The 26699-nt window shown below is 36.9% G+C and overlaps 3 protein-coding genes across 3 annotated transcripts; all 3 read right to left on the bottom strand.

Annotated features, from left to right (window-relative positions):
• Nucleotides 1-1615: 1615 nt before the first annotated feature.
• On the bottom strand, nt 1616-2589 carry LOC131408315 (olfactory receptor 8B3-like). Its single transcript, XM_058544935.1, has one exon. The coding sequence runs from the start codon at nt 2576-2578 to the stop codon at nt 1646-1648; it is 933 nt and encodes a 310-aa protein (XP_058400918.1). The 5' UTR covers nt 2579-2589; the 3' UTR covers nt 1616-1645.
• Nucleotides 2590-16371: 13782 nt separating this feature from the next.
• LOC131408317 (olfactory receptor 8B3-like) lies at nt 16372-17295 on the bottom strand. The gene has a single exon (XM_058544936.1). The coding sequence runs from the start codon at nt 17293-17295 to the stop codon at nt 16372-16374; it is 924 nt and encodes a 307-aa protein (XP_058400919.1).
• A 7264-nt stretch (nt 17296-24559) lies between these two features.
• LOC131408321 (olfactory receptor 8B3-like) lies at nt 24560-25498 on the bottom strand. Its single transcript, XM_058544937.1, has one exon. It carries the CDS (start codon nt 25487-25489, stop codon nt 24560-24562), a length of 930 nt encoding a protein of 309 aa, XP_058400920.1. The 5' UTR covers nt 25490-25498.
• Between the last annotated feature and the right edge of the window lie 1201 nt (nt 25499-26699).

The raw sequence follows: 26699 nt of genomic DNA, 5'->3' as shown, positions 1-26699 counted from the left end.
ACACTTAGTGAGATTTTAGTGTTTAAAGGTGCATATTTTTAACAAAAAAAAGCCCTGCTTATAAACCAAGTACTTCATCTGATGCTCAGCTGAAAATATAGTGAAATGTCCCAATGCTAGAAAGAAAAACCGACTGTGCCAGACTTATGGAAAAATACCATGTCTATCCCCAATATGGACATTAACTCGCCATAATCAATTTTCAGTAATAGTTTTGAGTATATAAGACTGTTTTAGATTCTATACATGTGTAGCATGTAATTCTACTGTGTTGTAATGTTAAAATATACCTTTATATCTTTCTCTTAGTGTGCCTTATTTATGTTTGTGACATGCAGCACATTGTACACATTGCCAGACACTTAGCAGCTATCAAATGTGTGTTTTGTTTGTTGTTTTTACGTAATTAAATAGATAAATGAATCAATAACCATTTCTTCTTACTGGACTCAACAAGTACTTCCTGCTCAGCCCTGCCTCTCTGGAGCTGGAACTTGGAACCATGTACCTGAATGTGCTTGCAAAGATTAAAAGTCAGTCCCGTGCCATGCAGTCAGTGTTAGGCAGTGATCTCATAAAATACAAGACTTGAAGTCACAGTGTGTGTATACGTTTGTGTGTGTGTGTGTGTGTGCGTGTGCACGCGCAGGGATGGAGTGCAAAGAGGACTGGAGGATGGGGTTCAATAAAGGTGAGGTGTTCGGGAATTAAAAGGATATAGAACTCAAAATTTCTTTTACTTCTAGTCTTCTTCAGCTCTTAACCACAGTGCACCCTGATCATGCTCATTCCAAACCTGATCCTGAGCAAAACAGCAGCTTGCTCAGAGAAAGTTTGCATTAAAGAAATTAAGCATGTAGTCAGGAAATTTTCTTTATGCTTTAACTAAGGGGACCGTTTTCTGTTACTGTCCAGAATATCTAAGTTTTCACACTGAACTACAAAAATGCCCTTCCTAGTACACAGGCACAGACATATTCAATGGCTTACCTGTTTGACTCTCAGCTGTGACAACTTCAACAGAATTACACTTTCCCTCGTAACTCCTTTTATCGCATTTCATATAAGAAATAGAACAAAAAACTACAAACAACAACTCTATGTTGTGCATGTAAAACACCAGACTTATTTCCTCTGACATATCCCTCTTGTTTGAAAGAAGTCTAAATAACTACACAGACATTAAATGCACTAAACAAAAAACTAAATAGCCTCTATTAAAACTTCACCACCCTTAACTTTTACAATCTGCCTAGACATCTGTTTTTCTGATTAACATTTTCCAAATTATGCTAAAAGAACGTAACAATTTTTTTTTTTAAAGATTTATTTATTTATTTTCCCCCCAAAGCCCCAGTAGATAGTTGTATGTCATAGTTGCACAGCCCTCTAGTTGCCGCATGTGGGACGCGGCCTCAGCATGGCCGGAGAAGCGGTGCGTCAGTGCGCGCCCGGGATCCGAACCGAGGCCGCCAGCAGCAGAGAGCGCGCACTTAACCGCTAAGCCACGGGGCCGGCCCAAGAATGTAACAATTTTAAAGAAGGAATATTTTTTTCTGAAGAGAAACATTTCATTTGTATTTTGAGTCACATCAAGGAATCTCCCTGTCCTCTGACTACCTGCACAGAGAGACACTGATTCTAATCAAAATTTTCTGCTCCTCAGGGTTTTTCTCAGAGTAATTTTAACATCTTTGTTTCTCAAACTGTAGACTAAGCGGTTCATCATAGGAACCACATTAGTATAAAAGACAGAAGTGATTTTTCCCTCCTCCATAGACACAGCAGAAGATGGTTTGAGATACATAATTGCCCCTGATCCAAAGAACAGAGAAACAGCAATTATGTGGGATCTACAGGTGCTGAAGGCTTTGGACCTGCCCTCAATGGAGCTGATGTGGAGGATGCCGGAAAGGATGAAACCATAAGAGACAAAGATGGTGAGACTGGGCACAATGATGTTGATGCCCCCCACAATGAATACTACCAGCTCATTGATGTAGGTGCTCGTGCAGGAGAGCTGGAGCACAGGGAGGATGTCACACAAGTAGTGGTTGATGGTGTTTGCATCACAGAAGGTCAGTCTCAGCATGCATCCGGCGTGGGCCATGGCACCAGAAAATGCCATCAAGTATGAACCAAGCATAAGGCCAGAGCATACTTTAGGGGACATGGCAACATTATACAAAAGTGGGTTACAGATGGCCACATAGCGATCATAGGCCATTGATGTCAGCACATAGCATTCAGAAATGACAAAAAAACAGAAAAAGTAGAGCTGAGTCATGCATCCCACGTAAGAGATAATATTCTTTTTTGATAAGAAATTTGTCAGCATTTTTGGTGTAAATACTGAAGAATAGCAGAGGTCTATGAAAGACAAATTAAAGAGGAAAATGTACATGGGGGTGTGTAGGTGTGAATTCAGCCCAATTAGAGTAATCAAGCCCAAATTTCCCAACACAGTGACCATATACATTACTAGAAACAGGAAGAATAGGGGGAGTTGGAGATCTGGTCGGTCTGTTAACCCCACCAGAATGAATTCAGTCACCAAGGAACCATTTCCAGGAGTCATTCTTCTCTAAGGGAAGCTGTGAACACAGGAAAAAAGGGCTACGTTAGAGAACAATTCAGCTCTTCCTGCAATATCTCCTCCTATAAAAAAGTGTATACACTGGGAATGCCTGAGACTAGCCCAACCTGGACCCGTGGAACCTGCCTTTACCATTATCATGATACTGATATATGTGAACTTTCCCTTACTAGAGTATTAATAAGCTAAACATAACAAAGAGCATCCCAAACAGCCTACAAAAAGAAGGCCACTGCTGCCATATGCAATCATAACTGCTGGGAAAACAAAGAGAGAAGAAGGGTGTTCCAGGGCAGAACCATCCTTCTCCCATCTCACTCACTTAAGCACTCCCCTCACCAGTAAAATTGGAAGCAGCCACTCTAGCAACGTGGTGATGGCCTTTAATGCAGGTTCAACTTGGTGGACTGGGAATCAAGAAGATGGTTTCTAATCAAAAACTAAGGGACCAAATTCTAGGAGAGGGTGACTGCCCATGTCACAGAGTAAAAGTTATAAATCTAGAAGAGTGAGAGCTCCATCCACGGAGAGGGAAGGTACTGACTGAGATACTGCACTTTCTGAGCCTCCTAATCTATAAATATTCTCTGATCTCCATTGACCACATTCTCTGGGCAGCTTCACTTAAATCTCAGGACTACACAAAATGGGAAAGAAAGTGGCAGATCTTATATCCCTGAACTTCCATCTCAAAACAAGAAGGACATTAATATAATCGGAATTCAGAAACTCACCCTCCTTAGAGCAGAAAACCTTAAGGCTCTGGTATCCTTGGTATTTTCTCCCGTTGTCCTGGAAAGGCAAATTCAGGTTCTGAGGCTTTGTTTCCTTAATTCTAAAAGGAGCCAGCCCAGACTTACTCTCAGATATACCTTGGAAATCTTTCTGAACTACAAATCAAAATTTCTGATTATGACTTTAAGCCATCTCGAGCCACAGAGAAAGATAAACAGTCTTTACTATTATCACATTTTCCACTTGATAAGACACTGAACATTGAATTTGAGTTTATTAATATAGTGCACTTGATCATAAATAGGGGAGAAGCTTGCTCATTCTCTTCACCAGGGAATAGAGTCTATGTGTAAAAGAGAAATAAGGGAATTATATTTTCACTCTGGACCATGATCTCTCTTTAGTTCTTTAGGGACTCCATATATTAATCAAGTTTACACTTCACTCTAGGGATTTACATCCCCTAAGGCAGAGGCAAAAATAAACTCTCATCTTCCTATCATCTTCATCTCTTAAAGAAGATGTATGCATAGGTTCTTTTACTGTTTCTTCCCATGTCCTAAATGGAAATTTTCCACAGAGTCTGCCTACAGCCTTCTTCATTTCTTTACATGAAATTTTTCAAAAGTTGTAGTAACTCAATTCAATTGTTATCTCTCCTGTGTTATCTCAAAAAATATATTACTACCTTTTTCTCTTCTCAAGTTTTCACTTCTTACCATCTACTGGTAATTTCTACCTAAGGAGCCTGCTGGGTCTTTAAATGTAATATTTCATTAACTAAGGTCATTAATTCCTTCTCATCCTAGAAAAAAGTTGAGGCTATGGAGTTACAGGGCACGTATTGACTCCTACTCCCATGTTTACTAATTTGGACATGTTACTTAAACTCTCTAAACCTCAGGATCATAATTTTTGAAATAGTGATGATAATAATAGCATCTCTTTCACTGAGTTATTTTGAAGATTAAATGAAAAAGATGTATGTAAAATGATTGGAACAGTTCCTGGCACCTGGTAAATAGTCAATCAATGCCAGCTGAGATTATTTCTGTTCTCAAAACTTTCAGTAGATCCTTTGTCATAACACTCATCAGACATTTTTTTCCCTTTATTTCCTGTTTCCCCATAAACTATAAGTTCTAAAAGGACAAACATCCCTTCTGTCTTGTTTACTACTTTTCTCGTGGTGCCATGTATGGTGCAGAGTACATAGTAGGCACTCCATAAATAATTCTCTACATTACTTTGTTCTCTGGTGAAAACCTTCAGACTGTTTTCCACATTTCTCACATGCTAAGCATTAGAATCTACAACCACACTGACTCCCATTCATTTCCCTCAGCCACCACTCACGTTCAGATACTTTTTAGATTTTAATTGAACTGTACTGCTGAATTTAGTAGCTACAACTATTATTCTGGCTTTTCCCCACATATTCCCTTTTATTTGGTCATATACACTGCTTGCTAGAATAAGTTCTGAAAGCACAGATCTGTTCCTTCCTCTTTCAAGCACTTTCAGTGGTTCTCAATAACCCACGAGACAATTGAAACGTTGTAACAAAAGTATAAGTATCAAAATAATGATTAAGTTTTGGAAAAATTTAAAGAAGAAATCAAGCGAGAGTTAAGTTTGTTAAAAAACTGTGAGAGTACAAATATGATTGATTTAAGCTTTTTGAGTGTATTAAGTATTATGCAAACTCTTACCCTGCTCAACAAATATAAAAAAGAGAATGTAGGAGAATGTTTACATTTCAGAGATCATGAGAGTATCACGAACAAAAGGCACTAGCCAAGTGAAACAAAGAATATATTTAAAATTTAAGTTTAAATCTGGACATACTCTCCCTTCTATCATCACATTACCTGTTTTCTTTTCAATGTTTGCTGAAAGGTTGCAAGACTATCTCTCAAAATCTGTTAAAATAACATATTTTGTATTTAATGTTTCAGGAATGTAACTTTTAACCCAAGTTATCAATTAGAAAGTTTCTTGCTTTAAGTTACAGAATTCTCAGTTAAAAACTCATACAAAATAGGCACTTATTTTTCTCATGTAATAATAAATCTGGAGGTACAGTGTCCTAAGGTTGGGTCAGCAACTAAACACTCCAAGACCCAGATACTTTCATTTCATTGTCCTCAGATACTTGTCCTTACTCCTCAAGCTGTTCACATCATGGTCACAAACAGACTGCCACAGCTCCAGGAATTACATCTAAGGACAGCTATATCCAAAGAAGAAAGCAAGAGAACAAGGCAAAAAAACTCCCCTCAAATCTCTCTCTCTTTATATCATGAAGTAAATCTTGTCTGAAAGCCAATAGATGACTTCCCTTTAGTCTGGACTTTGCCTCCTGGCCAGTCAAGCTGCCAGGAGTACTGACTGACAGCCATCTTCCATCTTCAGGCACCATTATGGAAGGAAGTTCTTGGAATTAGAAGGAAGGAGAGGAACATTTGCTGTGTAAGACACCAACACTGCTTGCTACAATCAAAAAGCTTGTGAAAAATGTTTTTAGTAAGAAATTGTTCAATTTAGGCATAGATATATTTCTTATTTTCAAGTGAATTTACTCTCTTAAGCTTTAAAGCAACTCAATTGCTTTACCACATTTGAAACATAAAATATATGTATATGAATAAATACATATATAAGTAAATATTTACATGCACACTGCTTATATGAAGTGGAGAGAAAAGGACATCATGCTATACCTAATAGAGAGGGTTCCTTCACTAGTCAAAAAGTATCAGACTCTCCAAATGTTAAAACTGTTCAAAATAACGAGTGCCAGGGATGCCCTGGTGGTGTGGTGGTGAAGTTCACACACTCCGCTTTGGCATCCTTGGGTTCGTGGGTTCAGATCCCAGATGCAGACCTATGCCACTCAGCAAGCCATGCTGTGGCGGCAACTCTTATACAAAAAATCGAAGAAGATTGGCACAGATTTAGCTCAGGGACAATCTTCCTCGAGCAAAAAGGAAGATTGGCAACAGATGTTAGCTCAAGGCCAATCTTTCTCACAAAAAATAAAAATAAAAAAATAACAAGTGCCTTCAAAGGATATCATTGAGAAAGTAATAAAACAACCCAAAGAATGAAAGAGATATGTACAAATCATATATTTGATAAGGATCAAGTATCTATAATGCATAAACCACTCTTCAGTTCAATAATGAAAAGATAAATAATCCAATTTTAAATGGGCAAGTTGTTCAAATAGACATTTCTGCAAATAATACATACAAATGGCCCATAATCACATTAAAAGATGTTAAATATCATTAGTAAGCAGGGAAATGCATTTAAAAACCACAGCAAAATATTACCTCACACACACTAGGATGACTACAATAAAAAAGACACATAGTATTAGGTGTTGATGAGGATGTGAAGAAATCAGAATCTTGTACACTGCTGGCTAGAATGTCAAGTGGTGGAGCATTTGGGAAATCAACCTGGCAGCTCCCCTAGAAAGTAAAAACAGAATCGTCATATGACCTAGCAATATTTCATAGATATATGCATAAGAAAACATACATCCACACAAGAACTTGTATATGACTGTTCATAGCACCATTATTCCTAAAGCAAAAAAGTAGAAAAATCTAAATGTTCATCAACTGATGAATGGGTAAACAAATGTATATAGCCATATAATGGAATATTATTCAACAAGGAAAAAAGAATGACCTACCTTTACAAGTTACAACACGGATGCACTTGAAAACATTATGTAAAGTGAGAAAAGCCACTTTAGGTGAATCACAAGAGACCACATATTATCTTATTACATTATATGAAATATCCAGAACATTCAAATCTATAGAGACATGAAGTATATTGGTGGTTGAGGCTGAGGTTGAGGTTGAGTATATAGGGCTGAGGCTGAGGCAGTTGAGGGGTGATGGACAAAAGGTATGAGATTCTTTGGGGAATGATAAAAATGTTCTAAAATTGATTGTGATTATGGTTGTATAGCTCTGTGAATAAAGTAAAAACATTGAATTTTACACTTTAAATGTGTGAATTGTATAGTATATAGATAATAATGAGAAAGTTACCAGAAAAATAATGGTAAAACTCTAAAAAAAGAAGATGAAATAAAAGAGAAATCAGAAAACATTTTGAAGTGAATGAAAATATAAACATAACATATCAAAATACATGTGATATAAATATAGTGCTTACAAGGCAATTTATAAGACTTTAAGAAAATGTTTTTAGGTAATTTAAACCTAAAGAAAACTGAAGACCAATAGCCTTCATAAGCATAGATGAATTTTTTTTTAAGTTTTAGCAAATTAAATCAAACTATGTAAAAACAAAAATGCATCATGAAAAATAAAGTTTAATCTTAGAAATGCAAGGTTGGTTTAATAACTGAATATCAATCAATGTAATTCACTGTATTAAAAGAGTAAAGAAGTAAAACCAAATGATCATCTAAACAGATGAAGAAAAAGCATAAAAACTGTAAATAGAAGGGGCGGGAACTTCCTCAACCTAATGAAGGTCATCTACAAAAAAAACCTACAGCTAACTTCATGCTTAAAGGTGAAGAGTGAATCCTTTACCACAAAGTGTGGGAACAATACAATATCCACTCTTGCTGCTGCTGTTTGACTTTGTACTGGAGGTCATAGATAATTCAATAATGCAAGAAAAATAAATAAATGGAAGATATATTGCAAAGGAAAACATAAGATTACTTCTAATAGCAAAGGACATGATGCTATAAAAAAAAAATCCAAACAAATATAGAATATTCCTAACCAGGATTCATAAAGGATTTTAGTAAAGTCACAGGCTATAAGACCAGTGTTATTTCTATTTATTAGCATTGAACAATTGGAAATTGACATTTTTAAAAAGGAGTACCATTTACAATAGCACCAAAAATAATGAAAACTTAAGTATAAATTTAATAAAATATATGCAAGATCTGTACACTCTGAACTATAAAACACTGAGGAAAGAAATGAAAGTAGACCTATAAAAATGGAAGGTAAACTGTATCTAGGACTTGGAAAATTCACTATTAAGATGTCCATCTTGTCTATACTGATGTATATATTTTATGTAATTACATTAAATTCCAAGTAAGATGATTTATAGAAAGCTGATTCTCAAAGATATATAGAAAGCCAAAGAAACAAGAAAGGTCAAAACAATATTTTAAAGGAACAAAGTTGGAGGACTCATACTACCTGATTTCAATTGTTACTATAATGCTACAATAAGCAAGATGATGTAGTATTGGCAAAAGGATACACAAATAGCTCAGAACAGAACATATAGTCCAGAAATAGATCCATGCACAGGCATAGCTCATTTTATTGTGCTTCACTTTACTATGCTTCCTCCATATTGCATTTTTTACAAATTAAAGGTTTCCGGCAACCTTGCATCAAGCAATTCTATTGGTGTCATTTTTCCAACATTTGCTCATTTTCTGTCTCTATGTCACATTTTGGTAATTCTCAAAATATTTCAAACCTTTTCGCTGTTGTTTTATATTTGCTATGGTGATCAGTGATCAGTGATCTTTGATGTTACTAATGTAATTGTTTTGGTGCCCCATGAACCACACCCATATAAGACACTTCACATTTTTAACACTAAATATGTCTGTTTATACAAATATTTCTCCAACTATGAAGACATTAACCAAAAATACAACTATGTAATGAATTCACACACTCCATTTATCCTAATTTGACTAACTAAGCTATTTAAGAACTTACCTATGTCTTTACTGTTGGGCTAAGTTTTGGGGAGCTAAACACTCATTTAGAGAAAAATACTTCTACAAATACTGTATAAACTATTCTGGCAACATTGTATGATCTGGATAGAGATTACATTGATTTTTTTAATTATTTATTAAACTATAAATGAATGTTCTGTGAACTTCTCATTATGTGTGATATGTTTGATGGTAAAATAAGAAAAATTTGTACTTTCAATATATACCATATTAATGTAAATTACTTAAAACTCAAAATACAATTACAATTAAAATAGAATTATAAGTATTTTATTTATCACATAATATTTCCAATAAAATATTTTCATAATCCTTACTGAAAATGTGTGCTTGCTTCTAGAACATATGTTTTTCAATCAGGTTGTGTGAATTTACAAGCAATTGCCAACCAAGAATTTTTAAAAATTATAAGCATAATTTTTTTTACAATCACCACAACAAAAAATACTGAGTGTAAAAGTAACACAGAGATTTAAATTATTTTTAAAACCATCCCAAAATTTACAACTGAAATCATTCAAATACTGTTAGAGCATTTTTCTTTCATTGACAAATTTAATGTTAAACATATTTAGAACCAATGGCATTTTTTTCATTTCAAATACTTCAGAACAATAAAGAAGCCCTAATTTATAGAAGCTTGTGAATTCTTAGAGCACTCATACTAACTTAGATGGTGCTAAGAGGATACACAGCTGGAAATGGACAGAGTATCTGAAATGAGGAGACAGAGATCAGGCTTCTTCCTGGAATAGATTCAGGATTCCTCTCTGGCCCCCATCACCACAGGCTGCAGCACCTATGGGTGATCACTGTGCCCCTTGGGCATCTGAATCACAAACTCCTCCAGTGGCCCATGTGCCTCTTGTCCACGGTGGGCACTGTTCCTCTGCACGTGGCTGCTGTAGCAGTGACCAGGTGGTGGAGCGCCTCTTTGGTTGGGCTTCTTAAATGGAGCAGAGAGTGACATTTTGTCTCATTGTTCTTGCTGCTTGACAAAGACGTGGGAGTGTGATCACATCAAACCTCCTCTACACTTGACCTCCCAGGAGCCCCTTTCTAGCTACAATCTGCCAGAGCAATCAGACTGAACCCCCAGCTGGACAAGGCCAGATTTCACTGGCCTAGCTTCAATACCTTAACCTGTAACCCATTTGCCATGCTGTCTGCTATGCGGTGGTTAGAAAGCTCTGTCCTAATTTTCATTCATGGAGGAGAAAGAATGAAAACTTTAAATAAAATTATTAAAAATTTTTCCATTAATGAGTCAGCCTTGGTTGGTGCTATGGCAAATCGAGGATCTAATAACACTGATGATGGAATGAATTTAGTTGATAAACAGGCACTATTCCATGAGCAACAAAATAACACATTTCCAAAATTTCTAATGTCGTGTTTTCCCTCAGAGTTAAACCATGGGACATTGCCATTTTAAGTTAATGTTATTTAACCCTCTTAAAGCAAATTATAATTAATGTAATTAAGCTTTTATGTAAAACAGACTTCACATGCCTTTAACATATGTTAATATGGGTTGAATATAAGTAAAACAAAATTTTTCCAATTTAAAGTGCTTATGGAGTGACTATGATATAACAGGAAGATAAGAAAAACACATAGACTTGCGCTGCATAATGACAGTTCGGTCAGTGATGGACCCCATATACAATGTAGTACCTTGGGTTAGTACCACATAGTCTAGGTGTGTGGTAGCCTATAACATATAGGTGTGTGTAAGTACATTCTATTGTGGTCGCACAATGATGAAATTGCCTAACGATGCATTTCTCAGAACATATCCCCATTGTTAAACGAAGTAAACTGTACATGACAATATCAATGTCTTTAAGAAATTCACCAAATTACACATACAAAATTTCCAACACTCAATAGTTTTAAAGTAAGATTACGTATTCTGAAGTTATTAATATACTGAATTTTCCTATTATATTAATTAAAAAATCATTAGGGTTGAATTTAAACAATTTTACTTATAATTATTATATAATGTGTTTTAATTAAAGAGTTAAATAAATTAGATTTGCCAGGACAGCACAAGAAATTCAACCTGTAAAATAAGACTATAGACTTCACAGTACTGAGCCAGGCTGTTTGCTGATTCATGCTCCACCAGGGAGTGCTGGTGCCCACATACAGTACTCAGCCCACAAGTTATGTGCTCGGCTTGTGATTCACATTTTACTTTTTTGTTAAGTACCAAGGATTTATAGACATTGATATTGTACATCTTATTCTACGTCTTTATTAAAGCATGTGAACTTCTAAAAACATGTCCTTCAGAGTAAAATTCGAACCAAAGAGTTTTAAGCTATCTGTTTAACCAGGGACTTTAATGGGTGTAGACAAATGAAGGATAGAAGCAGATACTAGGCATTCAGATTCTACTTGAGGAATAAAAGTTTTAAACAAAATTATGACAGTGAGATGATTATTATAATAAATAGAATTACCTGATTATCTGCTCTCTAAGCAATAATTTTAGTCAGATTTAAGTAAAGTTCTTAACTGGAATGGTTATCTCATAAAGTTATTCTTATAAACTGATGTTTTAGAACTTTACAACTCGTGATATCTTTGTAGACACAGAAAAATTACAGAGGTAATTGACTACATCCCCCAAGATATATCCTTTGAGGAACACCTTGCCCTAAAGTCACTGAAAATAGTAATGGACAGTGGACAGTTTATCTTCTGTGCAACACACCAAATAAAATAAATTTGGAGATTCTTCTTTTCTATTTTTTATAAAGAACTTGTTTGTTTGTTTCCAACTGCTAGCATAATATCTAATAGGCTTCTAAGGTACACTACCACCATGAAAATTGTGACACACCTCACCAGGGAGGCTTGTCCCCAAACTCCTCACCCTCACTATCCCAGGAAATGTTCACTGTTTAAAAAGATCGTGATAAAACATTTCTTTGTAACTCACACTGTTTACCTCACTTTAAAACCAATCTTCTCAGGGGCAGGTGCATTTTTCTAGTTGGGCATCAAACCTTGTAGACCATCTCTCTGCAAGAGGCATCTTGCCTGAGGACATCATTCCCACAAAATCTCCCACTTTCAAGCTCATTCTGAAACAAATCTTCAGAATTTTTCTGTTCCTACACAATTCTTTCTTTCCCCCCATTTCTTGTGGGATGAACAGGGGGTTCAAAATCTGGGCTCTGCATCATTAGCTGTGCGACCTTGAGCAAGTTACATAACTGCTTCCTCTTCTAAAGAACAGTATAAGGAGACTTATCTTTTAATAGGATTGGTAAATTGTGGCACACAGTATGGACTACAGATTTAATTTTTCTTTTATAGTCAAAAAGGAGGAGTCCAATTTACATATTGAAACAACAAATCCTAATATGACAAGGTTTCTGCCATATATTTTTGTGTATTTTTTGAAAGCAATAAACACATAATCTGTTGGAAGGGGGGCCCTTGTTACATGATTAGGAAAACAAAGAATCTTGACATTACCCATGGCACTCTATTCCCCAGCCAGGAATATCATAAAATATTAAATCATAGCTTTTAGCATTGTCTATACTTGTGGGTTTCACCTCCATAAAGCCATGCTGTGGTGGTATTCCACGTACAGAAAATAGAGGAAGATTGGCACAGATGTTAGCTCAGGGCCAATCTCCCTCCCTGAAGAAAAAAAAAAGAAAAGAAAAGAAAAAAGTGGGTTGAATATCATGCAATCGATTTACACAAGGATGTCATAAAATATAAAACTTGAAGATACTGTGTGTGTGTGTGTGTGTGTGTGAGTGTGTGTTCTGTGTCTGTGTAGGGAGGCAGTGTAAAGAGGAGTGGAGAATGGGGTTCAATAAAGTTAGGAGTCCAGGAAGTAAAGCGATATAGAAATCAAGACCCCTTTTACTTCTAGTTTTCATTAGCCCTTAACTCTAGTGCACCTTGATCGTGCTCATTCCAAACCTGATCCTGAGGAAGAATAGCTGCTCTCTGAGGAGGATCCTTTTCTGTTAAGCCTAGCAATTCGAAGCTCTCACACTGACTTAGAAATAGCTCTGTCCTGGTACACAGGCACAGGCAATACCAACACCTCACTGCTTCACTCTCAGCTGTGAACAATTTTAATGGAGTCATAGCTTTCCTCATAACTTGCGAGTACGATTCACATAACACAGAAGAACAAAAACTACTAAAGGTAACTATGCTGTGCATGTAAAATACATTGACTCAATCAGCTACCTTTTGAAAAAAGTCCAATTAGATGGACACACAGTGCTTTGGCTAGCCAAAAAGTGCTTAAGTTGCTGAACTATCAGCTAGGTGGCCTCTTTCACACTGTTACCATCCTTAATCCTTACAAACTGTATTTAAACTATTTTTATGAATTTTTTTAATTAGTTGAAGACAGAAATTATTTTTTAAGAAAGTTTATCTTTTCTGTAAATGAAAGAGATTTCATTGGAATTTTGACGCTCATGAAATGAAAGATTAGTGACCAGATTTAAGCCATTTTTTGGGCCACCTCAAATTGTGATAAAATACATAACAGAGTGCACGCACCTCTGTAATGTATACAAAGGTTTCCAAATAGCATTGATATTATTTATTCATTTAGGTACACTTTTCTTTCAATAAGGAAAACAAGTTCTTCAAGGGAAGAGTAAGTAAAAGAAAAAAAATATAAATATATTCCAACCAAGATTAGCTATTTTCTATAAATGGAACTGGTAAAGTTAAAATGAAGCATGTTGACATTGGGGTCAGGATATGGAGTATGGGTGCTCAATTTGAATCATAAGACATGGATTTAGGATTGCCAACCATGTAAGAAACAAACAAACAAATCGACGAAGTAGTTGTACTAAATTTTAACATAAATAAGCATTGACTGAAGTTTAGGAAAATCGTAAATAGTTAATACTATTCAAGGCATCTTAGAAAACATTTGTCATTTGATATATCAAAACGAGATTTTTTACAGTAACTTTTTTTGTCTTTTTTATCAAAAAGCATAATAATCGACATCCTTTCCAGAAAAGATATTGTCACAATTTGGTTTATTCACCAAATGTTTGTTTTAGTTGTCATTGCTCTACCAGCTGTAATTTGAGATTTTTTTTATTTTTTTTATTTTTTTTTGGTGAGGAAGATTATCCCTGAACTAACATCTGTTTCCAATCTTCCTCGTTTTGTTGAGGAACATTGGCCCTGGGCTAACATCTGTGCCCATCATCTTCTACTTTATCTGTGGGACACCTGCCACAGCATGGCTTGATAAGTGGTGCATAGGTCCAAGCCTGGGATCTGAGCCTGTGAGCCCTGGGCAACCAAAGCAGAGCACACGAACTTAACCACTACACCACTGGGCCAGCCCTTGTAATTTGAGATTTTTGTATCTAAAATCCATATGGGAGTAGTATACGGAAGCCAACAAAAACAGGTGTGATTTTTTTATTCCTAGGTCCTCCAGCCCTGTTGTTTAAATTTTTTAATATCAAATAACTTACGATTTCATTATCTAGAAAAATGCTTTGATCTCCAGATTTCTAGGTCCTTCCAGAAAGGAGAGATTCATAGGTAAAGGCTTTCATTATCAATCATTTTCCTTTCTCAATTCCTTCTTCCTAACTTGAGTTTCAATTACTCCTCACTATTTCCTCTCCTGTAGCTGCTGCCCCCTCTCTGCCTGGCTCCCCAAATATGGCTGCACGTGCCCCACCTTCATTCCCCAAAACATTACTAACGTACAGACACTGTGCATTGTAGTGTTTCAAAGTTTTATGGACAGTGGGATGTATTTACAATACTCTACCGAACAGGATACAAATTCAGATTGAAATGCGATTTCTAACCCTGACGACCACTCCCCACACAGAGACCTTTCGTTTACTAGCCATGTGTCTGTTGAGTTCTAATGAATGGCATATTTTGGGGCTCCCTTCTCTCCTATGCCCTATTCTCTGGATAACGAATATTTGCAGATCTTCCAAATACAGTTTTTTAATTTTCAGAAAAAGAAACCTCTCTGAGCAAATCATCTCCCCAAAATAGTAGCCCAAAAATTCTCCTCTTTGCCATCAAAAAGAACCATCAAACTGTTTTCCTAAACACAAAACAAAAACAATAATACTCAGCCCGTGAGAAACTCATGTATCATCCTGGAAAAAAGCACAGTCAACTTTCAAATTAACAATGTTTTCTAATATTTCATGCTTACTGAAACAAAAATAATAGAATTGACACAAACTACAAAGAATAGTTTACTTTCTAAATGAAGTCTTCTAAAATGAAGTCTAAGAGTGTAGACTTTTTCTTTATGAAGCTGTGTGACTTTCAGTAAATCATTAACCACTCTGAGTTTCACATTCCCATCCACACAATAAATATATTTTGACAATCAGTTATGTACTGGTTTGATTGTACAATGATATGAAAGAAAACTCTTCACCAAAAGAAGGTAAGACATAATGTTTACATATACAAAATGGATTAGGCTTTATAGTCTTTATGGAAACTATCATCCCTGGGATTTAAGGAAGACATATTCTGGGCCGGCCCCATGGCTTAGCAGTTAAGTGCTCGCACTCCACTACTGGCAGCCTGGGTTTGGATCCCGGGCACACACCAACGCACCGCTTCTCTGGCCATGCTGAGGCCACGTCCCACATACAGCAACTAGAAGGATGTGCAGCTATGACATACAACTATCTACTGGGGCTTTGGGGAAAAAAAAAAGGAGGAGGATTGGCAATAGATGTTAGCTCAGAGCCGGTCTTCCTCAGCAAAAAGAGGAGGATTAGCATGGATGTTAGCTCAGGGCTGACCTTCCTCACAAAAAAAAAAAGAAGAAGACATATAGACATATTCTTTCCAATAGGACAACGGAAAGAAGGGAATAGAAACAGAGTATCTGATTCATGCTTCCAATACCGAGTAGCAGTAAGCACAAACCCAATGATACAGCGTCACTCTAGTGTTACCTAATTAGATTATTTGCAGATCACTCACATTTTTCTACAGGAAAAATGAAATTCAAAATGACTGAAAAAAAAGAGAGATTTCTTATTTAATGTTATTACTAAACAGGAAAAAAAGAGGACCTATTTTACGAAGACTGGAAATAAATTGTGAGAGAAGACTCAAATTTCCTTTCCCAAGTTATGGGTAAAAAAGGATAAAAAAGCTGCTATGAAAAATATTTTAATTAGACACACAGAATCTCTCTATCTGTAACTACATGCAGAGACAGAGTTTCTGATCAAAACTTTCACCTACTCAGGGTTTTTCTCAGAGCAAGTTTAACATCTTTATTCCTCAAGCTATAAATTAGGGGGTTCATCAAGGGAACCGTATTGGTGTAAAAGACAGAAGAGATTTTTCCCTCATCCGTAGACATAGAAGAAGTTGGTTTGAGATATGTAAATGCACTTGATCCAAAGAACAGACAAACAGCAATTATGTGGGAACCGCAGGTGCCAAAGGCTTTGGACCTGCCCTCTGTGGAGCTGATGTGGAGGATGCTGGAGAGGATGAAACCATAAGAGACAAAGATGGTGATACTGGGCACAATGACATGGATGCCCACCACAATGAAAACAACCAGCTCATTGACGTAGGTGCTTGTGCAGGAGAGCTGGAGCAGAGGGAGAATGTCACATAAATAATGGTTGATGGTGTTTGCATCACAGAAGGTCAGTCTCAGCATGCATCCAGTGTGGGCCATGGCACCAGAAAATGCCATCAAGTATGAACCAAGCATGAGGCTCGAACACATTTTAGGGGACATGGCAACATTATACAAAAGTGGTTTACAGATGGCCACATAGCGATCATAGGCCATTGATGACAGCACGTAGCATTCAGAAATACCAAAAAAGCTCAAAAAGTAAAATTGAGTCAGGCACCCCATGTAGGAAATAATATTTTTCTCAGATATGAAGTCAATCAACATTTTGGGTGTGAAAACAGAAGAATAAAAGAAATCTATGAAGGACAAATTAAAGAGGAAAAAGTACATGGGGGTGTGTAAATGTGAATTCAGCCCAATTAAAATTATGAAACCCAAATTCCCTAACACAGTGACTATATACATTGCTAGAAACAGGAAGAACAAGGGGAGTTGAAGAACTGGCTGGTCTGTTAATCCCACCAAAATGAAATCTGTCACAAAAGAACCATTTCCAGAAGCCATTCTTCTCTAAGGGAATCTGTGGACACAGGAGGAAAAAGTTACACAGAGAACAAATCAACTCTTCTCACAATATCTTGTATCATAAGGGTGGCTTATGTGCTGGGAAAGCCTGAGACTAGTTTAACTTCAACCCATAGAAATTGCTTTACCATTATCATGAGACTGAGTGACAAGAACTTTCCCTTAGTATAGTCTTCATAAGCCGAATAAAGCAAAGAGCACAAAAATTTTGCCTGCAGCATGAAGGCTACTGCTCCCATACAATAATATTGTTGGCAAAACCAAAGGAAGAGGGAAAAGAAGTTTGTACTTGGTCAGAATCATCCTTCTCTGGTCTCAACATTTCTTTATTCACTTCAACCTTCCTCTTACCAGTAAAATTGGAGGCAGTGACCCTAGCTGCCTGGTGCTGGTCTCTAACGCGGATTAGACTTGGTGGGGTGGAAATGAAAGCAATGTTTCTAATCCAAAAATAAGGGACCAGAGTCTAGGAGAGGTTAAGTTACTACCCCATGCCACAGAGTAAAAGCCATAAATCTAGAAGGGTGAGAGTTCCATCCATGGAGAGGGAACTTACTGACTGATATAATGCATCCTTTCAGACCCCTAATCCCTCTGGATAATTCTTGTGGCCCCTTTTAAGAGATACATTTACCAATTTCACTTGAGGCTCAGGACTGCAAAAACAGGAAGGAAAGTACCATACCTTAGATGCTTGGACTTCCATCTCAAAGGCAGGAACATTAATAAATTTGGAATTCAAAAATTTACCCTTCTTAGGCCAGTAAACTTGGGTGCTTCCTTATCATTGTTATTACCCCCATGGTCCTGGAAGGACAACTTCAGGCTCTGAAGTTTGGTTCCTTTGGTTCTAAGAGGATGCGGTCCCTGCTTAATTTCTGATTTGCCATGGAAATCTTTCAGAACTATAGATCACAATTTCTGATTGTGACTTTCAGTCCTCTCAAGCAGCAGACAAATATAAATAATCTTTCTTATTACCATTTTTACTACTTGAAAAGACACTAAAAATTAATGTGAGTGTAACGATATAATGCATTCAGTTATAAACAGGGCAAAGGTTTGCTCAGTCTCTTCCCCAGGGATCAGTTTCTAAGTGTACTAAGGGACTGTGATTACACGCAGGACCATAACCTATCTTTAGTTCCTTAGGGACCTAAAATTTTACTTAAGTTTTCCCTTCACCGTAGGGACTGTATATCCCCCAAGGAGGAGCCAAAGCTGAATTCCTTTTTCCCATTCAGCAGGATGGGACAAGAGGAAGCCCCAGACCTTCCTACCCTTATGAACACACTGACACAAGAATGATTCATGTACAGATTCCCTTTGTAAGAAACCCAGATACTAGTTAAAGGGTCCTGCACCCAGTTCAAGCATGAACCAGTCATATTGAAACTGTTAGAGAAACTCAAGATATCCTCTTGTCTTAATACCTATCCCTGCTCAGCATCTTGTGATTGGGACAAAATCCTTCATCTCCCAGCTTCTCCCTGGGGAGGGGAAGAGGTGCACTAGGCATCCAAGGCACCAACATTGTGGGAGGCTGTCCAGAATACCAGCTTCTGCACAGCCTGTCTCAGAAAGCTGAGAGACACAGGACACAGCATACTTCAGCTGCCCCGGGTGAAAAAGAACCAAGATGGTGGTTTGGGCTGGAAGTTGTCATAGCCCCTCCCCGTGACTCAGCACAGAGCTAGCAATTGAAAATCGCTTTCTTCCAGCTTTTCTCTAGTGAAGGAGAAAGTTGTACCATGCATGAACGACCAGTTTCTATAAGTGTGGCCGGAGGAATTCGTTTCAGTCTTACTTGTTTTAGAGTACTGATGGGACCTGGCACACTCTGGATGCCTGAGGGGCCATTAAGAGCAAAGAAAGTTGGTTGGACTGACACAAAGGTTGAGAGGCCTCCAGAGGCTCTAGCCAGGCTTGTTGGTGTGGGCCTGATCCAGCACAAGGACAGTCCATGAAGATAAGGACAGGTGGCATTTTGTCTTATGTGCAGACACCAGTGCAGAGAGTCCATGAAAATGAAGACACGTCAAGATATCTTCCAAAAAGGAACAAGACAAATCTCCACAAAGTGACCATAATTCAGTGGAAAGTGATTTACCTGACAGAGAATTCAAAATAAGTATCATATTGATGCTCACTGTAGTTAGAGAACAATACAAGATCCAGGTAAAAATGTCAACAAAGAGACAGAAAACTTAAAAATACTAAACAGAGACCATGGCGCTGAAGAATACAATAATTGAACTTAAAAATTTACTAGGAGAGTTCAACAACAAACTGGATCTAACAGAAGAAATGATCACTGAATTTGATAAAAGCTCATTGAAAATTATTCAGTTAGAGGGGCAAAACAAAAAAAAAGAACGAAAAATAGTGAAGAAATTTTAAGGGAATTATTTGATACTATATCAATATACGCATTACAGAAACCTCAGCAGTAAAAGAGAGTGAGAAAAAAATCAGAAAGCTTATTAAAAGAAAAAATAGCTGAAAAATTCCCAAATAATGGCAACTTCCCATTATTGTGACCTATTTATAGAAAGATAAATCTCACAATAATTGCACTATGAATACGTACATATGAAGACCGAGGTTCAAGGGCTCCTTCACTCTCTACTGTATTTCATTGAGCCAGCCTAACTTCCATTTTCAAACTCCGGATCATTCAATAAATGATTCTGATTTGCAGGACCAATGCTTATCTGGGAAGGTGAGATATAAATACTCTAACTGAATATTCTAGGACTCAGCAGAAATTTACTTATTGCTGAGTCATCTCTAAACTTGAATTACAATTGTGATACCTGGTTCTTATTCAATCATTATTTCTCTGATGACTGACACACAGTCCTTTCTCTCTGCCTAAATATTTTCATATTCCTATATTTCAAATTCTTTTCATCACAGATACCAAAAATGATGTCTCGAGAAGTTCTTCAAAGAAAGACATTGTGAAGAAAGTAGAAAGGGTGAAGAAAATGTAATTATATAATGTGGAATGAGAACTACACCATCTTTACATTCACCTAAGTAATAATAATGATGTATAACCAACTACAAACCTATACACTGGGATTGCACATTGACCTTCCTCCTCCCACAGACGCTGGTGGAAATTCTTCATTGAATGTAGTAAAAGAATGATTTCTGCCCTCAACGTGTCTGTCTGTATTACTGCATACATTACTTCACCTCTTCTGGTTTCTTCTGTGAGCCATTTTGTACTGGGAAGACTGTATACTTGGTTTTTTTTCTCAGTCTTTGCTTATAGATAGCTTAATATTTAATTTAAGTAGACTTATAAGCAAAGTTTTGTAATCTTAATTTATTTTGAAATTTAGCATAAATACATATAAAAGTCTATAAAATATACTTCAACCATTATATAAAAGGAACTGCTTGTAACAACCACGCAGATCTAAAATAGAATATTGCCAGCACCCCAGAGCCCTCTATGTTCCCCTACTTGATAGTAGATCCATCTATCCTTCCATTCTCCATATTGACTCTGCTGCAGTCACTGTCTGGCCTTTCTTTACAGCTTCATCGCTGAAGTAGGGCATCATGGTCATCTGCATCCAGCCAGCAGAAGGATGAAGAGAATGTGGAAATGACCATTATACTCTACCCTTATGTGTTTCCATTTACTGTATAGGCCAGTATAAAGTAAGAACATATTCACACACTCTAAATTAGAGAATAGAGCTGTCAAATATAAAATGTGGAAAATACTTTCTTGACATTTTTCTTATTTTAACATTTGCTTTTGTCTTCACTTTCTTTTTTATTCACTGAAACCATTGTTCACACTTCACTGATATTTAGAATTATGGTAAATTTTGTATAATAATGACAATATCCTGAGAGATTTAAAATCAAAACAGCCAAGTCCTAGTCTCTGCTTTACCACTTAAATGTTGTGATTTGGAACAACCATGAATGCATCTGAGCATCCGTTTCATCATCTATTAAATGAGAACTAAGATTCTATCTCCTGAGTTTCTCACACTACTTTCCTGGAGAATATATACACTGACAGATGTGACATTGCAGAAAAAACTGAAATACATAAGAACAATTATAATAGTCTTATAATATAATATAGATGCTATATTAATATTTATATTAATCTCTATATTAATATTTAAAATGGTTTAATTGAACTCTATGCTAGAGACAGATTTGAAACAGCCCAGGTGGTTCTCCCAGCCCTCCCACTCACTGAGGAGGATGAGAGTCTCTGTCTCAGAATGTAAAACTTCCCCACACTTGAGTGTGATTTTACTGTTTAAAGGGGCATATTTTGTACAACAAAGCCCTGCAGGTAAACCAACTACTTCATCCAGTGCTCAACTGATAATACAGTGAAATGTCCCAATGCTCGAGAGAAAAAATGAGTATGCTATACTTAGGGAAAAATCCCACATCTTCCCTACGTGGACATTAATTCAATAAAATAAATTTTAAGAAGTAATTTTAACTATAGAGACTGATTTTAGAATCTATCTATATGTAGCATGTACCTCTACTCTCTTGTGTAATGAAAAGCTACATTTGCATCTTTCTTTTACCATGGCTTATGTTTGTGAAATATAGCCCAATGCTACACATTGCTAGGCACTTATGGGTACAAAATACTTGTGTGTGTGAAAGATTATGGAGCAAATTTAACACATGCTTTTGTTCACCTCAAATAGTGATAAAATGTATAACAGAATGGATGCAACTCTACAATGTCTACAAAAGTTGCCAAATAGCACAGATATTATGTACTCATTAACATACACTTTTTATCAATACGGAAAATAATTTTATCAAAATTATTATTATTTATCAGGCAGGAAGTAAAAGACAAGCTAAAGGAAAACTCCAACCAAGATCAACTATCCTATATGAATAGAATTTGTTAAGTGAAAATCAAGCATACTGATATTGAGGTCAAGTGATGTGGTATGAGTGGTCATTTAAAACCATAAGTCAAAAATTTAGCAATGCTGAACATGTAAAAAACAAACAAGCCAACAAACCAGTTATGTTAAATTTCACAATACCTGAGTCTTGGAGAAATTAGAAAACTGGAGAAATAGTAAATATTATGAAAGTTATCTTAGAAATATTTAAAATATCACTTGATTAAGGATTAAGGAGTTTTAGAGTAGTTGTCTTTTTATCTTTCTTAAAAGAAAAATAATCCAATACCCTATTACAGAAAAGAAATCGTCACAATTCAGTTTATTCACCAAATGTTCCTTTCAGTTGTTATTGTTCTCCCAGCTGCAATTTGACTTTTTTGTATCTTAAAATCCATAAGGAAGGGGCCGGCCTGGTGGCTTAGCGGTTGAGTGTGCGCGCTCCGCTACTGGCTGCCCGGGTTCGGATCCTGGGTGCGCACCAATGCACCGCTTCTCCGGCCATGCTGAGGCCGTGTCCCACATACAGCAACTAGAAGGATGTGCAACTATGACATACAACTATCTGCTGGGGCTTTGGGGAAAAAAGGGAGGAGAATTGGCAATAGATGTTGGCTCAGAGCCGGTCTTCCTCAGCAAAAAGAGGAGGATTAGCATGGATGTTAGCTCAGGGCTGATCTTCCTCACCAAAAAAAAAAAAAAATCCATAAGGAAGTTGCATATGGAAGACAGCAAAAACAGAAGCGATTTAGTTGTTGCCAGGTCCTCCAACCCTATGGGTTTAAATTTTTTAATATCAAATAACTTAAGCTTTTATCCTAGGCGATTAATCCAGCTATCTCCATAATATTTTTAAAGCCTTTCAGAAAGGAGATGAGAGTCATAGAAGTGGTTTTCTTTTTCTACTCATTTATTTTTTAACTTCCTCCATCCTAACTTGAGTTTTGATTACCACATACTATTTTACCTCCTGAAGTTGCTGTCCTCTCTCTTCCTGGTTCCCTCCAAATGTGGCCACCAATTTTGGCTTCAATCCCCAAAACACTATTAATGTAGGTCATTGTGCATTATAAGCTTTGTCAAAGCTTTACAGAGAGTGGAGGATAATTACAGTATCTAAAGAATAGGATACAAATTCGATTGAAATGCAGTTTTAAACGTCACGGTCCTTTCTCTGCAGAGGGACTTCTTGTTTACTGGCCATGTGTTTTTTGAGTCCAGGATTAATGGTCTGTTGCTGGGCTCCTTCCTCTCCCAGGGCCTATTCTCTGAATTAAATAATTGCAAAAATTGTAATTTTTTTTTCATTTTTCAGGAAAAGTTAGCTCTCTATTTGAGCCAATCATCTCTCAACTATCTTAGCTCAAAGAACTTTTCTTTTAGAAGAGAAAGAACCATCAAATTATTTTCCTAAGTCAGAAAACGAAAGCCACTATGACGAGAGACAATTGTGTGTAATCCAACAAAGCACAGTCAAGTTTCAAAATAGTTATCTCACATTTCACGATTACTGAAATAAAAATAATAAGATGAAGTAGATGAAAAGTATACTTGAAAGAGCGGTGGACTGGAAATCAGGAGCCTCACAGTATCCAGGTTTTACATTAAGAAGCTATATGACTTCAATACTTGACTTCCCTGAGCTTTGGTACCATGTCTATGCAATAAATATACAGTGAAGTGCTATCATGTGTCAGTTTCAAATTTACAAAGGTAAATATGAAATCTCTGACAAAAGAAGCTTAATGCATCACATTTACAGCCAGAAAGTGTACTACATTTTATAGACTTGACGGAACCTGCTGTTTCTGTGAAACACTGACATTTAAAGGGGGCAAATTCCTGGCCAGTGGAGGATGTAAAGACAGGAGTACAAACTATAAACAAATGTTACTGCAATAAACAAAAAATTAAAAAAAAAAACCAAAGCATCTGATCCTGATTCCAATAGCACATTATAAGTGGTGGATAGAAAATCTCCTATGGCACAACATCACACGACTGTCACTTTACTTGGTCATTTGCAGAACCATTTATCTTTTTCCAGGAAAGGAAAAGAAACTCCATAATGACAACAGAAAAAAACACGGAGATAATTTTTTTCTTTAACATTATTCTTACACAGGTAAAATGGTGACAAGGAAAATAAATAGTAAACTGGTGAGGAAGGAAGATCTAGTATAAAAAATTAGAAACAAATTGAGAAAAGCCTCCAACCTCCTTCACCATGGTAACAAAGACGTAGGATAAGGAGGATGCCACCTAAACTATTGTAATAAAACAAACAGAATCTACAAGTCCTATAATGACACTGTAGCTGATCAGAGCTTTCTCCTACTCAGAGTTTTTCTCAGAGCAATTTTGACATCTTTGTTCCTCAAACTGTAGACTAAAGGGTTCATTGTGGGAATGACATTGGTATAAAAGACAGAGGAGATTTTTCCCTGATCCATAGACCCACCAGAAGATGGTTTGAGATACACAAATACACCTGATCCAAAGAAGAGAGAAACAGCAATTATGTGGGAACTGCAAGTGCCGAAGGCTTTGGACCTGCCCTCTGTGGAGGGGATGCGGAGGATGCTGGAGATGATGAAACCATAAGACGTAAAGACGGTGAGACTGGGCACAATGATGTTGATGCCCACCACAATGAAAACTTCCAGCTCATTGATGTAGGTGCTCGTGCAGGAGAGCTTGAGCAGAGGGAAGACGTCGCACATATAACGGTTGATGGTGTTTGCATCACAGAAGGTCAGTCTCAGCATACATCCGGTGTGGGCCATGGCACCAGAAAATGCCATCAAGTATGAACCAAGCATAAGGCTGGACCACACGTTAGGGGACATGGCAACATTATACAAAAGTGGTTTACAGATGGCCACATAACGATCATAGGCCATTGATGTCAGCACATAGCATTCAGAAATACCAAAAAAACAGAAAAAGTAGAGCTGAGTCATGCACCCCATATAGGAGATAATATTCTTTGATATGAAGTTAATCAGCATTTTGGGTGCAATCACAGAAGAATAACAGAAGTCTATTAAAGACAAATTAAACAGAAAAAAGTACATGGGCGTGTGTAGGTGTGAGTTCAGCCCAATTAGAAATATCAAACTCATATTTCCCAACACAGTGACCATATAAATTATTAGAAACAGGAAGAACAGGGGGAATCGGAGCTCTGGTTGGTCTGTTAATCCCAACAGAATGAATTCAGTCACCAAAGAGCCATTTCCAAGAGCCATTCTTTTCAAAGGAATCTGTGAGCACAGGAAAAAATTGTTACATTAGAGGAAAACCCAGCTCTTCCCACTTATACTACAAAAGAGGACATATGCTGGGAATATCTGAGACTAGCCCAATCTAGACCAGTAAAGTTTTCTTTATCATTATCATGATACTGACCAACACAAATTTTCCTTTTTTTAGATTCTTTATCAGCTAAACAAAGCAAAAGCCATCATTAATTTATTCTACAGAGAGAAGGCCAATGCTGCCATATGCAAACATGACTGCAGAAAAAAACAAGATCAGTGAGAAGAAGGAATTATCAGGGCAGAACTGTCTTCATCTCATCTCACCATTTCTTCATTCACTTGAACCCTCTCCTCATCAAATAAAATTGGAGGTAGCAACCCCAGCAACCTGGTGCTGGCTTCTAATGGGGATGAGACTTGGTGGAGTGAAAACCAAAAGACTGTTTCTAATCCAAGTCTAAGAGACCACAGTCTAGGAGAGGTTAAGTTACTGCCCCATGTCACGGAGTAAAACCATCAATTAGAAGAGTGAGAGTTCCACCCATGGAGAGGGAACTTACTAACTGAGAAACTGAACCCTTTGAGCCCCTTAATGTCTCTGAACATTCCCCACACTTCCCTGGAACAATTCTTCCTCCAGTTTCACTTGAGGCTCAGAATTGCACAAAATGGGAAAGAAAGTGTCAAATCTTAGATCTATGGAATTCCATCTCACAACAAAAGGGGCATTCGTATAAATGGAATTCAGAAACTCACCATCCTTAGGCCAGAAAATCTCAGTGCTTCGTTATCATCCTTATTTACACCTGCTGTCCTGGAAGGGCAGTTTCAGGCTCTGAGAATTTGGTTACTTTGATTCTAAGAGGATGCTGCAATAGGCTTGATTTCAAATATGCCCTGTAAATATTTCTGAACTACAAGGCATAATTTCTGAATATGACTTTGAGACCTCTGAAGTTACAGAGAAAAAAATAAGTCTTTAACAGTATCGCATTTGCCACTTGTTAAAATGCAGATGAATGAATGTGAGTTTAATGATATAGTGCAGTTGGTTATGAATAGGGTAGAGCTTGCTCAGTCTCTTCCCCAGGGAATAGATTCTCTGTGTAAAAGGGAAATTTGTATTTATACCCTAAACCATGATCTCTCTTTAGTTCCTCAGGGACTCAATAGTTTACTGAAGTTTTCCTGTCACTCT

The sequence above is a fragment of the Diceros bicornis genome, chromosome 7 (assembly GCF_020826845.1).
Source record: "Diceros bicornis minor isolate mBicDic1 chromosome 7, mDicBic1.mat.cur, whole genome shotgun sequence".
Taxonomy (NCBI): domain Eukaryota; kingdom Metazoa; phylum Chordata; class Mammalia; order Perissodactyla; family Rhinocerotidae; genus Diceros; species Diceros bicornis.
Note: the sequence above shows the minus strand (reverse complement) of the source record. Positions and strands in the feature narration are given on the sequence as shown.

Excerpts from the sequence above, each read along its gene's own strand:
- LOC131408315 (XM_058544935.1), bottom strand. The coding sequence starts at position 2,578 with ATGACTCCTGGAAATGGTTCCTTGGTGACTGAATTCATTCTGGTGGGG.
- LOC131408321 (XM_058544937.1), bottom strand. The coding sequence starts at position 25,489 with ATGGCTCTTGGAAATGGCTCTTTGGTGACTGAATTCATTCTGTTGGGA.
- LOC131408317 (XM_058544936.1), bottom strand. The coding sequence starts at position 17,295 with ATGGCTTCTGGAAATGGTTCTTTTGTGACAGATTTCATTTTGGTGGGA.